This window comes from Equus przewalskii, chromosome 6 (assembly GCF_037783145.1).
Source record: "Equus przewalskii isolate Varuska chromosome 6, EquPr2, whole genome shotgun sequence".
Classification (NCBI taxonomy): domain Eukaryota; kingdom Metazoa; phylum Chordata; class Mammalia; order Perissodactyla; family Equidae; genus Equus; species Equus przewalskii.
In genome coordinates this window covers 69,476,080-69,490,361 of record NC_091836.1, presented here as the reverse complement: position 1 = coordinate 69,490,361, position 14,282 = coordinate 69,476,080, and the positions used below count along the sequence as shown (strand labels likewise).

Genomic DNA, 14,282 nt, shown 5'->3' with positions numbered 1-14,282 from the left:
ATTCTAAAAGGTAAGGAAAGAGTTCCAAAAAGGAGGGACTGGTTGAGAATATCAAACCTTACTGAGAAGCTAAATAAAATAGGAACTGAAAAGTGTCTGTTGGATTTAGTGACAGCCTTGGTAAGAGCATTTTCAGTGGAGTAACCAGATTCTGGTCAGCTGAGTAGATGGGGACATGAGGAAGTGAGACAGCAAATATGGGCAATTCTTTGCAGGAAATTTAACTGTAAGATGGAGGAAAAAGAGGCAGCTAAAGAAGAATTAAGACTAAGGGAGTATATATACATTTTTAAAGTTGAGAATGCCTTGAACTTGTATTGTTAGGGAAGAGGCATAAAAGAGGAAATGGTTGAAGATACTGGGTGAGATGGGATAACTAATAAAGCCAGGTCTATCAGGAGAAATAGGTATAGAATTGCCAAACAAGTTCCTGTAAGTTCCATTAGAACAGGGATTGTGTCTATTTTGTTAACCGCTGTATACCCAAAGTGAGACCTGGCAAATGGTAAGCATTCAGTAAATAATTATTGAATGAATTAATGATAGACATTAGGTATTTTTTTCTTTAGCACAAAACCTTGAGTGTAATAGGCATACAGATATTTAATAAATAAATAAATATAGCCAGAGAGTAGTAATTTATAAGTCTGATGTCTTTTAGGGAAGGATTACAAGAAAACATTAACACCCTGATATGTTTATGTAATTATATTATTAGATTTCAAAAACAATTTGTATTAAAATCTAGTTGTGGCATGTCAAGCTCTAAAAATCAGTTCTTCTGTTGTATCTAGCAAGTAAGCAAACGAATAAAAGTGACTCAAAAATTCAAAATGAAGTTTGCACAGGGATCTCTAAAATAAACATGGCAAGTAGAAATGTGCTAACAGGAAGCACTTTAATGAAACTTGACTTAAATACTTAAAGTATCCTCGGTAGAAATGTGAAGAATTTATCTCCAAGAAAGAAGTTGGTATTTGGTCCTGAGAATTGTAGGCCAGCTGAGATGTGACTCGTTGTTTCGTGTGTTTTAAGAAGTGCTGTGACAGGAAGAGAGCTGAAACTTTAGGACTGAGCAGATTCTTCTCTCTTCGGACATGTTCCCAGCCTGACTTGGTCTCTTCCTCATTGCCAGTTCCTGGTCCTGACCCTAAGGTGTGGAATGTAGACCAGATCGAGAAAGACTTGTCTTGGGGCCAACTTTAGATGCTGACAGTGAAATAAAACATTGCTCTTTTCCTTGTACATGGAGGCACTGCAAAGCCAGAGAGGAAGAGTGGTGGGTGAAAGGAAATGGTTTCCGTCTGTTCTTAACTCTGATGCACAAAATATTTGTGTTAATGTAGGGTTTTCTGATGTGGACCATAATAAATCAGTGGAAGATTTTTGGAGCTGTAGACTCTAGCTTTGGGGCTACTTAGTCTAAAGTTACTTCTGAAATTAAAGGATTTATCAGGAATTTTTTTCTTAGGCCAGTTATTCTAGCAGTTAATCTTGAAGCTTTGCCCTGTTGATCTATAATTGCTATCACCACGTAGTTTCTTAACTGCTGTCTTCTCTCATCCCAAGTTGAGGTGATACAGTGAAAAAGGGAGAGAAGCCAGAAGACTCACTTTCAGTAACTTAATCTTTTCTTTCAACATATATTTCCACGTGCCAGGTCTTGTGCTGAGTACCTGAAATACAAAAAATGAGGAACTCTCACACACCCCAATAAGCAAAAGACTTGGGGGGAGTAAAATCTTCTTTGTTAGAAAAAGTTAGGGAACTTTGCTTTAAGTGCAGCCATTTGAGAAGGCTGGATCAGTTACTCATTCACAGTGTGGGACATTATGTTATGGATTTGTGTGAAACCGTCAGATCTACAGGGATTAGAGAAGAAGAGATGAGAATTCCCTTTAATATGCCGTGCAAACTGTTCCAAATTTCTTCACTTGGCTTTTGGCATACTTATCTGGTGCCGTTAGTTAGAATTATTAGAAATTATTAACAAATGTAAAGGACCACAAATTGTAAGAGCCAGTGGCTCTTTCCCAGCTTCTTCCATGTTTTAAGGCATGAAAGGGACAGTTGCCAGGAAATTTGTTAATACTTAAAGCTCTTAATTTTGATTCAGTTAGTATTTATTGAATATCTAGCCCTATAAGGTGAAAGTCTTTGAAAACTAGAGATAACCATTTGGTTTCCTAAGGATGGTGAAATTACTAATCTTTTGTTATTGTTTGGTATACTCCTACTTTTGCATTAGGATGCTTTTTTCAAAAAAGCAAAAATACTCAATATGGTATAGTTGAAGACAACTGAGACCAATTCTAGTTCTATTACTAACTAGATGTATAACATAGGAAATCATTCACTTCTCTCCAGTACTTGTTTCTTTATCTAAATGAGAGTTTTGCCCAAAATAAATTCTAAAATCCATTCTTGTTCTAAAGTTTTCTAATTTTATAGTATTAGCGTTAGAAGGTATTGTGTGAAAGAAGCAAGAGTTTGAAAATAAAGTTTGATATTGACATTAATGTAACATTTCTGTCCCCAGGTTTAGTGCCATACAGTGTGCAGCTGCAGTCCCTAGAACTCCTGCTGAATCCTCATCTTCTGAAAAGTTCGAGCAGACAAATCTTCAGATGTCAAGTGAGACACAAGCCAGTAACGAATTGACCGCCAATGGTCATGGCCCACCTACCTCCAAACAGACTTCCCAGCAGCCCAAAGGGATTATGGGAATGTTTGCCTCTAAAGCTGCTTCAAAAATCCAAGATGCCAACAAGGAAACCAAAACAGAGGCTAAAGAGGTTACAAATGTAAGTCTTCAAAGATATGCCTTCACAGCTTAGAGTGAGTAACTAGAAAAGCATTAGTAGACACAGTGGTAGTAGTTTAATTATGTATGAGGTTTGGCTATTTAGTTTTAATTTTTCTACTTTAGTTTGAATCCTTTAATTCTTGATATTCTCACCTGAAATAGTCCTTTTTCTTTTGATAATGCTTCTCACCAAGCCTCAGATTCTCCTGTAAAATGGTAATGCCTGCCTTGTGTGCATAATGAGATTGTTGTGAGAGCCAGTTGAAATAATGCATGTGGAAAACACCTTGAAAATTGTAAAGTACAAAGAATTGTATATTAGAAATATGTCATTTTGGGAACATGTTATATTCTGGACTTTGCCATGCATGCATTCCTTCCTAGTATATTTAACATTCTTGTTCTATTTTATGAATTTTCTTGGTTTTTTTTCTTCATTCTCTTCCCTTAGTTTTTTTTTGTTGTTCAGTCATCTGACCTAACTTAAGTGCATTGACTTAAGAAAAGTCTCATTAAGGGGGCCAGCCTGGTGGCATAGTGCTGTGCTTCGGTGGCCTGGGGTTCACTGGTTTGGATCCTGGGCATGGACCTACACACTGCTCATCAAACCATGCTGTGGCGGCATCCCACATGGAAGAACTAGAAGGACTTACAACTAGGATATACAACTTATGTATTGGGGCTTTGGGGAGAGGGGAAAAAAAAGAGGAAGATTGGCAATAGATGTTAGCTCAGGGCCAATCTTCCTCACCAAAAAAAAGAAACAAAAGTCTCATTAAGATACTATTAAAAAATAATCCAGAAAAGCATAATTATTGTTATTACAAATATTACCATCGTTGTCATTTTAAAGCTCCACTTTGGGAAAGGAGAGGAGAGGTGGAGGGAAAACAGTAACATTGCTAGAACTCCTACTGTGTGCCACTAGTTTTTTTTTTTTTTAAAGATTGGTACCTGAGCTAACATCTATTGCCAATCTTTTTTATTCTTCTTCTTCTCCCCAAAGCACCCAGTACATAGTTGTATATTCTAACTGTAGGTCCTTCTGGTTGTGCTATGTGGGATGCTGCCTCAGCATGGCCTGATGAGTGGTGCCATGTCCACGCCCAGGATCCAAACCAGCGAAACCCTAGGCCGCTGAAGCAGAGCGCATGAACTTAACCGCTGTGGCCATGGGGCCGGCCCCACCAATTGTTTGATCTCTGTTTAAATCCTCTTATCAATTCCGTGAGGGAGATACTATCATCTCCATTTTGTATCTGGTGAAACTGAGGCCTAGACTTAAGTAATTCGCCTTTATGTCATATTACTATTAAGTGCTGGAACCAGCATTCAAATCCACTTTTGATGATTACAAATGTAATGTTTTGGAGGTTTTTCCCCATTGTGTACCATACTGCCTCTGATCTGTTTTAATTCTGTCAAGTTAAGTAGTTTTTAAATATACTCAAGAAAAGTTTAGACACATTAATGAATAATAATTTTATAAAAACTATGAGAAACTAAGCTTTGGAGATTAACGCCAGATCTGTGTGGTCTGGATTTGTTCTTATATCTAATGCTTACACATTTCAGCATGATTATGTAGAGATGGTACCATCACAACGGTGTGCTCTGCTATTGAAGAGATTTTTTGACTGCTGTTTGAAGAGCAGCCTGAACATTAGAAAAAAATCATGTGCATTTTCTTGTTTGTGCTTTTAGGCATCTTCGGCAGGCAACAAGGCACCAGGGAAAGGGAATGCAATGAGCAATTTTTTTGGAAAAGCTGCTATGAGTAAGCATTTTTTTACCTTCTTTTGACTAATACATGACTGTTAACATTAATAACTTATTATATCTGAGGTGAAAGCTACCTTGTCCAGTTTTTACCCATCTGTACACTACCATGTAGCACTCCTGCATCCTAACATAAATTTGCAGTCTACTGACCAATATATTGATAAAAGTAACCCAACTGGAACACTCGGGTTTTAAGGGAGAGCTGGGTTCAGTTTAGATCTCTTGGAGGATAGTTTACTATTCCTATTTTTACCTCCTGCCTTGAAAAGAGAACTAAATACTTGTTTCATAGGGCTCTTGAAAAGGGGTGATTGAAATCAAAGAGAGGCTGCCTGGTTAGGCAGTGTAGTGTTGAGGTTAATATCTTGGATGCTGGGGTCAGTTTGCCTGATTTGACCACCGTTACCTGTCTCCCAAGGGGCTCCAAAAGAAATCCTTTGCCTTTCTGTAGTTATTTTTGCAGATTACTCATAGGAATGAACTAGATAGCCCTCAGTGTGAATTAGAAGGGTCCAGGTAGTAATGGCTGTTTAAAAATATTTACTTCTTGGGAAAGCAAATCTCCTTTATTTAGATAAGAATTCTTTCGTATACAAGGAACCATTAGTCACATATTTTCATACTTCTCATATCAAGTACACATCCCCTGAGGGTATGTGGCAGAATACCAGGAAGAATGCAGGAGCCGCAGGATAATTATGGCACACTTTCTTGGAGCATCAGTTTTACAAAAATTTTGTGGGGAAACATTTTGTTATATGCCTATGTAAGCAAAATTAGTCAGAATTCTGTTTTTTTATGATGGTCAGATTGGTGGTTGGGGGAGGGATTTGGGCAACAGTTTCTTTGTCATAAAAGCTATCAGAGAACATTTTTATGTTTCTGAAAGTATATGGAAAATTTGCTAACTTTCCGGTTATTGGGAAACACAATTGTATTATTGCAGGCACAGTGCACAAAGGCTCCCTACTTCTGTGAAAATAGATCATGCTGATGTCATGGCCTACATGGCTGGTACTAGTCTGCTATACCCAATCAAATTGTGTGGTTTCTTTCAGCAATTTTGGTGAGGCCCACATGTTTGTTTTTTGTGTGTTCATAACCTTAAACATGAGTGAATTTTAAAATTATTATTTCTAAAATGCATAAGACATGAATATTTGCTAATTGTAAAATACAGTCAAACTATAGAAAGATACACTTATTTATTCATGTGTTTATTTAGCAAATATTTATTGAGCACCTACTATGTGCTGCATAGTGATACAATGGAGAAAAGGTAGACAAAAAGGTCCCTGCCTTCATGGCCCTTATATTCTAGAGGAAGAGACAGACAAATACAGAGAAAATAAAATAGTTAATGATTGTAATTGCTAGGCAGAGAATAACAGGATGTTATGATGGAATGTAATAGAGGGAGGGAGAAACCCTGCATAAAATAAAAGAATTAAATATTCACCTAATAAAAAGAATGGCTTATGAAACTCATTTATTTAACAGATGTTTTTTTCAAGGCTGAATGTTTAGAATAAAATTATGAATGTTTTTATTATATTTGACACATGACAAGATCGTTGCAATGAAAATGAAGCTTGAGGTGGATGAATAGTTGATTGTGGGGACTTGAACCATTTAAAACTTAATGCTGGACAATAACAACTGTTGGCAAAGGTGTGGAGAAATCGAGTCCTCATACGTTGCTGTGGGGAATGTGAAATGATGTGCTCGCTTTGAAAAACAGTGTGGCAGTACTTCTAAAAAGTTAGACGTAGTTACCCACTTCCACTTCCTAGATATCTACTCAAGTGAATTAAAACTGTATGTCCACACAAAAACTTGTACACAGATGTTCATAGCAACCTTATTTGTAATGGCCAAAAAGTGGAAACAACCCACAGGTCCATCATCTGATGAATGGATAAACAAAATGTGATATATCCATACAGTGGAATATTATTCAGCTATAAAGAGGAATGAAGTACTGAGACATGCTACAACATGGATGAACCTTGAAACATGCAAAATGAAGGAAGCCAGACACAAAAGGCTACATATTGTATGATTCCATTTATACAAAATATCCAGAATAGGCAAATCTATAAAGACAGAAAGTAGATTAGTGGTTATAAAGGGCTGGGTTGGGGGTGAGGAGTGACTGCTAATGGATACAGGGTTTCTTTTTGAGGTGATGAAAATGTTCTAAAATTGGATAGTGGTGATGGTTGCACAATTTAAAAAACCACTGAATTGTACACTTTAAAAGGGTGAATTTTATGGTATATGAATTATATCTCAATAACAAAAACCTTAATGTTTTGTATGTAAAAAAAATTAGAACATTGATGACAAAATTAAAAAGTCGTCATTTGTTGTCTTTCTTTGCTTGAAAAGGTATTTCATATTTTTTTGAGTATAAAAAGGAGTTGCTTTTAGTCAGATGATACATACAAGTGACTTGATCATTCAGGTAATAAGAAAACATGATTAAATTTTCCATAACAGTTGCCTGAAAATGTTGCAATAAGCCACCTCTTTCCCAGTTTTTTATCCCTTTATCCCCTGCTCCTGACATAGTGCCTCACGCTTAGTAGACTGTCAAAGGAATGATGGATTAATATTGCACAATAGGGTTATATATTGCCTGCTATACTTTATTTGTAGATAAACTTAAAGTCAATTTGGATTCAGAGCAAGCAGTGAAAGAAGAAAAAATAGTGGAGCAACCTCCAGTGTCTGTCACTGAACCAAAGCTGGCAGCCCCTGCAGGCCTCAAGAAATCCACCAAGAAAGCAGAGCCTGTTAAGATGCAACAGAAGGAAAAAAAAAGGTAGGAAAATTTTGTCGCTCATGGGGGAAGAGTGTCTCTGCTGGGGGTGAAAACGTCTGTTTGGGTTCATTGACAGCAGGCAGTTTTCAGTTCGGCACTAAATCCTGCTTACTGCCTTAGGGTGTATGAAGAGAGGAGCTCCACAGCTTATCTGGTGACGTGAAACTGTGCAGTCAGTCAAGTGATATGATTTAGAGCCCACAGCCAGTTTTTTGGGCCCCATTGATCCAAATTGATTGTCTTTTCTCCTTTACTTTGTTTTAAATTTGTGGACATGGCATCAGTGTTCCTGATTGTGTGTCTGTGTTTCACTTCAAATTGCCAAATGAAGATTACTGTTTCCAGTGAAATTTAAGAGAAAAAGTTCTTTGTTTTCTTTTTATATCAATGAGTTTATTTTTCAAGTGGTAAAATGTAATTAGAAAAGAAAATAAAAAGCACACAAGCTATTAAAAATGGATCCAGGAATTCGAGACACTACCTCATAGCTGGTAGGAATTAGTCTGTTGAAAGAAATTCTAAAGGACACTGTCAGCACTGATAGGCCCAGAAATACTTGACTTTTGTGGCAAGGTTGGGGCTACTCCAGTAGAAAACATCAACAAATTGCTGAAGTTTCAGAAGGTCAAGGCTGTGTTTAGTGAGCCTCACCTCTGAGGAACATGTGATATAGATGGATTAAAATGTCCCCAACCATGGTGCAACACTCATTGTTGATGGTTACTGCCAAGAATGCATTCAGTATTTCACCACTAGGGAAGATGTGGACTGTATGTTTTTAATAGATGCCCTTTACCAGATGGAGGAAGTGCTTTTCTATTCCTAGTTTGCTGAGAGGTTTTATGAATGGGTGTTGAATTCTGACAGGTGCTTTTTCTGCGTTTATTGAGATGATATGATGTTTCTGTTACTGTGGTGAATTACACTGATTGGTTTTCAAATGTTAAACCCAACTTGCATTCTTGGGATAAACCTCACTTGGTCATGATGTATTATCCTTTTTATATATTGCTAGATTCAATTTGTTGATACTATGTTAGGGATTTTTTGCCTTTATGCTTATGGGGGCAACAGATCAGTTATTTTCTGTCTGGTAACGTCTTTTTCAGATTTCAGTATCAAAGTGATGCTAATTTTATAAACTTAGTTGGAAGGAGTTTCCTCTTCTGTTTTCCTAAAGAGTTTGTATAAGATATATATTATTTCTTTCTTAAAAGTTTGATAAAATTCACCAGTGAATCTGGGCCTGTAGTTTTCTTTGTGGGAAACTTTTTATTATGAATTTGGTTTCTATAAATAGAGCTATTCAAATTTTCTTATGGGGGAGGTGGTCAGTTTTCTTTGTGTTTTTAAAGGAATTTATTTCATCTAAGTTGTTGAGTTTATTGGCATAAAGATCATAATATAGCCTTATTCTTTGATAAAATGTAGTGATAACATTTCATTCTTTCATTTCTAATATTGGTAATATATATTGTTCTCTTTTTTAATGAGTTTTATAAAAGTCTTATTAATTTTATTATTCCCAAAAAATAACAACTTTTAGCTGTGTTAATTGTCTATTTCATTGATTTCTGCTCCTATTTTTATTATTTCCTTCTATTTATTCTGGCTTTAATTTGTTCTTTTTCTAGCTTAAGGTAGAAAAAATAAGTTGATATTTAGTTACATAGAAATAAAGTACTTGAAAGCAAAAACTACATCTCGTACATATTTGTGTCTTTAGCACGCAGTAGGCCCTTGATAAATTATTTGTTGATCAGATGAGTAGTGTGATGGACTATCCAAACAGAGGAGCTAAATAATGTCAAGATGGAGGCGAGGTTTTATATTATGTCGTTGGAATCACCTGAAGCTCTCATAGTCTGTGCCTTTGCTCTTATTGTTCTTTCTCTTTCAAATGTGTGTCTCCCTTTTCTCTCTGGTGAACTCCTATTTAGCTTTTAAAGTTTTCAAGTAAGACTCATGTCCCATGACATTTTATTTATTTGTCCAGTAAAATTTATCATTTTGTATTATACCTAGTGGTATTTACATCTGTTTTTCCTGCCAGACCTTCTTGAAAACAGTATTTTCTTGATCTGTGCATCTGAGTGTTTAGCAAAAAGCCTTGTATGTAGGTAGTAGCTTCTTATTTAACGTTTGCTGAATGATTGTAAGATAAGGGATATAAGAGGAATTTAGAAAAATTCTTGATAACCTGGTAATAGCTTACAGTGGTCTTTAGAGAGCTAGAGAAATTTTTTATTCTGGTTACCCCATGAAGTGACCTAGTTGTGGTCAGTTAGCAGAGTATACTTAGAAAGAAGCCTTATTGGTCTACTTTAACTCTTCTATACTCTGGAATTAAGACTGTGAGTTACGAAGCAAGACCCATAGTAGCATATGAATACTTATATTTTTATTTTGTGTAACGTGCTTAAATTATTCCTGGATGGCAACAGGGGGAAGCGAGTGGAGTTATCTGATGATGAGACAAAAGAAACTGAAAACATGAAGAAAAAGAGGAGAAGAATCAAACTTCCTGAGTCTGATAGCAGTGAGGATGAAGGTGGGCATTGCTATTAATTTTTGGCTAGGGGGATTGTCTCAGTTGGTTCAGGCTGCTATAACAAAAATACCATGGACTGGGTGGCTTAAACAACAGAATTTATTCCTCACAGTTCTGAAGGCTGAGAAGTCCAAAATCAGTCCACCAGCTGACTCAGTTCCTGCTGAAAACTTTCTTCCTGATTTGCAGGATACCTTCTTGCTATATCCTCAGGTGGCAGAGAGAGAAATCATCTCTCTCGTGGCTCTTATAAGGGCACTAAACTAATGGCACTCATGAGGGCTCTACACTCCTGACTTAATTACCTCCCAAAGGCCTCACCTCCAAATATCACACAGGGGATTAGGGCTTCAACATATGAATTTGGGGGCAACACAAACGTTCAGTTCATAGCAGGGGTCAATTCTTATTATGCTTAAGGAGCTAAAAAGTAATTTATTGTTGGTCACACTGACAGTAGTAATCCTAGCATTGAGAGACATAGCACCTATTTCTGTTTAAAATCTACTTTAACCTTTTGACCATGATCTTCTGGTAATTTGCTAAAATAACAAACACAGAGGGAAAGAGAACAAGGATTATTATTGTGTGTATTATTAAAGACCTTTTCTTTCTTAAAAATAAAATGGAGGTATTCCTTTGACTACCTTCATGTGAATGCTTTAAAGCAGGTGACATTGTAGGCATCAAGGGTGTTGGTTGTGTTTTGTACCACATAAGTAAAACCGTGCTAAGATGCAGAACCTACAGTGTCTGTCATTGTTCAAAGGGAATGACACCATAGACCCATCCAGTTTTAGGTTGTGGGTACTGTTGTAAGATAAGCAAACAGAATAAGGACAAGATTCTCACCTGGAAAATTAATGTGCCTTTTAAAAGAATATCAAGTATTCTAGGAGCCAAGATCTCTTCCCAAATCATGTAAACGAAAGTGTAGAAAGAGGAGGCTAAAGAGAAAGATACCCAGGCTCAACTGATATGCCAGACAGCTTCTACCCTGAAAAGCCTACTTTGAGAATCAGTGGTGAAAGACTGGAGCTGCTGTAATCTATTCTCCATGAATTCATGGCATAATGAGTATAAAACATTTTAGTTAATGGCAGGCAGAACTCTGGGCCAAAGGGATTTCCCGTCACTTAAAGGTACACAGACAAAAGCAAGCAAACTGATGCTGAAAGAAATTAAAGAAGAGGAATGAATGCAGAAGAAGGAAGCTGCTGTGCTGCTGAAGGACAAAACTAAACTTGTTAGACTCTACTCTTAGCAGAAACTGCCGTAAGAAGAACTGAAAATGGTAGCAGAGTCTCCCCCCAAAGGGGTATTAGCTCAACCATACAAGTGAGTGAAAAACAAATTATGTGTAGAGATGACAGAAATGCAAAAGAAGTGAACTGAAAGAAACTGTACAAGGAAGTTGAATATGTCTCTGATGGAGGTACATCTTTGACTCTTCGGTGGATTTAGAGTTTTTAGTGACTCTCTGGAATGAGTAGGGGTAGGGCATTGGGAGCATCCCAGAGAGGTAGTTGCTGTATACTCATTCCATGTCATTTATCAAAATGCTTTGACCAGGACCACTGAAAGGAAGATTCCCACGTGTGTGGATGAAACCAGAACCATCAATGAACATTCTGATCAGTTAAGAGTTGAGGAAGTAGAGGCAACTGCATGCAAACACACAGGAAAATAATTAGGAAGTAACTCAGGACTATGTGCTAATTGGAACAGTCTTCCCTATTTCCAACCAGGAAAAGAAGTTGGGGAAGATTTTAGAAAAGTCTTTGAAGTCGTCAGCCTAATGTACATTAAAAAGGTAAACTAGATACTCTAGTATAAGTGAAGGAGTCAGCTCTAAGTCAAGGAATTACTGTGGTTGATTGAGTACTCATTACATACTTCTGAAATATTCTCTGTAGTTGTGAGCCTTAGCCCACAAAAATAATACCCGTGGGTGATTAGAAATATGAGTGGGGTTATTTAGTTTGGAAAGGAGTGAGAAGAAATGTGATAGAGGTGGACAGCCTATAATAACAGATGATATAGAGCAGAGGCTCTCAGATTTTTTCTCTGGCAAAGATAGTTTTTGGCGTCTGACTAAATTTATAAACCTTTGCCATTTTATTCCTAAATTTCTTCTTTGTCTCAAAGCCAGTGAGATTTTATTTTAAACCTTCACACAGTCTCTAACCTATTATTTTATGTCCGTTACACTGAATATGTGCTATTAGTTCAATATGCTGTCTTCAGCTAGAAGTTAGCAGATGAGCAGCAGGAGTGGAGGAAGCGGCAGGGACTGTGGAGTCAGACAGACCTGGGTTTAAGTCTTACCTCTGTCACTTACTGTGTGACTTTAGGCAGATTACTTCTTCAGTTCCTTGTTTCCTCATCTCTAAGATGGGGATGTTACCACAAACTGTGTAGGCTTTTCCTGAACGTCAAATAAGATAATGCTTCAAGTGCCAGGACAGTGCTTGACACGTAGTAGATTTTCTTGTTATTCACCTCACTTTTCCTATTGAGGTGTTCAGTAAGTGTTCACCTTTAGCAGTTGTACATACTGTCTTTGTAAAGTAGGAAAATGCCAGACCCAGAAAGAAAGAACATTAAGAGAAATATCTTCATTGCTAGAAAGAAATAGGGTTTTTTTTTCTATTTTATTTTTTATTGAGGTTATGATCATTTAAAACCTGGTGAAATTTCAGTTGTACATTATTATTTGTCACTCATATTATAGGTGTACCACTCCACCCTTGTGCCCACCCCCCCACCCCTCCCCTTTCCCCTGGTAACCACTAATCTGTTCTCTTTGTCCATGTGTTTAACTTCCGCATATGAGTGCAGTCATACAGAGATTGTCTTTCTCTATCTGGCTTATTTCACTTAACATAATACCCTCAAGGTCCATCCATGTTGTGAATGGGATGATTTTATCCTTTTTTATGGCTGAATAGTATTCCATTGTGTGTGTGTGTGTATACACACACACCATATCTTCTTTATCCAGTCATCAGTCAATGGGCACTTAGGTTGCTTCCACGTCTTGGCTATTGCGAATAATGCTGCAATGAACATAGGGGTGCATGGGTCTCTTTGAATTGCTGATTTCAAGTTCTTTGGATAGATACCCAGTAGTGGGATGGCTGGGTCATATGGTATTTCTATTTTTAATTTTTTGAGAAATCCCCATACTGCTTTCCATAGTGGCTGCATCAGTTTGCATTCCCACCAGCAGTGTATGAGGGTTCTCTTTTCTCCACAACATCTCCAACATTTGTTATTTTTTGTTTTGGTTATTTTAGCCCTTCTAACAGGTGTAAGGAGATATCCTAGTGTAGTTTTGATTTGCATTTCCTTGATGATCAGTGATGATGAGCATCTTTTCATGTACCTATTGGCCATCTATATATCTTCTTTGGAGAAATGTCTGTTCATATCCCCTGCCCATTTTTTTTTTTTTAATTTTATTTTTTCCTTTTTCTCCCCAAAGCCCCCCAGTACATAGTTGTATATTCTTCGTTGTGGGTCCTTCTAGTTGTGGCATTAGGGACGCTGCCTCAGCGTGGTTTGATGAGCAGTGCCATGTCCGCGCCCAGGATTCGAACCAACGAAACACTGGGCCGCCTGCAGCGGAGCACGCGAACTTAACTACTCGGCCATGGGGCCAGCCCCCCCGCCCGTTTTTTGATTGGGTTGTTTGATTTTTTGTTGTTGAGTTGTGTGAGTTCTTTATACATTATGGAGATTAACCCTTTGTCGGATATATGATTTGCAAACAATTTTTCCCAGTTGGTGGGTTGTGTTTTTGTTTCAATCCTCTTTTCCCTTACCTTGTAGAAGCTCTTTAGTCTGATGAAGTCCCATTTGTTTATTCTTTCTATGTTTCCCTTGTCTGAGAAGACATGGTGTCCAAAAAGATCCTCTTAAGACTGATGTCAAAGAGTGTACTGCCTATATTTTCTTTTAGAAGTCTTATGGTTTCAGGTCTTACCTTTAAGTCTTTGATCCATTTTGAGTTTATTTTTGTGAATGATGTAAAAGAATGGTCGATTTTCATTCTTTTGCACATGGCTGTCCAGTTTTGCCAAAACTGTTTGTTGAAGGAGACTCTTTTCTCCATTGTATGTTCTCAGCTCCTTTGTCAAAGATTAGCTGTCCGTAGATGTGTGGTTTTATTTCTGGGTTTTCAGTTCTGTTCCATTGATCTGTGTGCCTGTTTTTGTACCAGCACCATGCTGTTTTGATTACTGTAGCTGTGTAGTATGTTTTGAAGTCAGGGATTGTGATTCCTCCAGCTTTGTTCTTTTTTCTCAGGATTG

General features: G+C 37.3%; 1 protein-coding gene across 3 annotated transcripts in view; it reads left to right on the top strand.

Moving 5' to 3' along the window:
- Positions 1-14,282, top strand: part of POLD3 (DNA polymerase delta 3, accessory subunit) — a 42,253-nt gene that overhangs the window by 17,270 nt on the left and 10,701 nt on the right. For all 3 annotated transcript variants that reach the window (XM_008526141.2, XM_070624174.1, XM_070624175.1), the window contains exons 6-9: positions 2,540-2,804; positions 4,511-4,583; positions 7,250-7,415; positions 9,860-9,966. In XM_008526141.2, the coding sequence (XP_008524363.1) occupies positions 2,540-2,804; positions 4,511-4,583; positions 7,250-7,415; positions 9,860-9,966 (611 nt within the window). The remainder of the gene's footprint in view (positions 1-2,539; positions 2,805-4,510; positions 4,584-7,249; positions 7,416-9,859; positions 9,967-14,282) is intronic.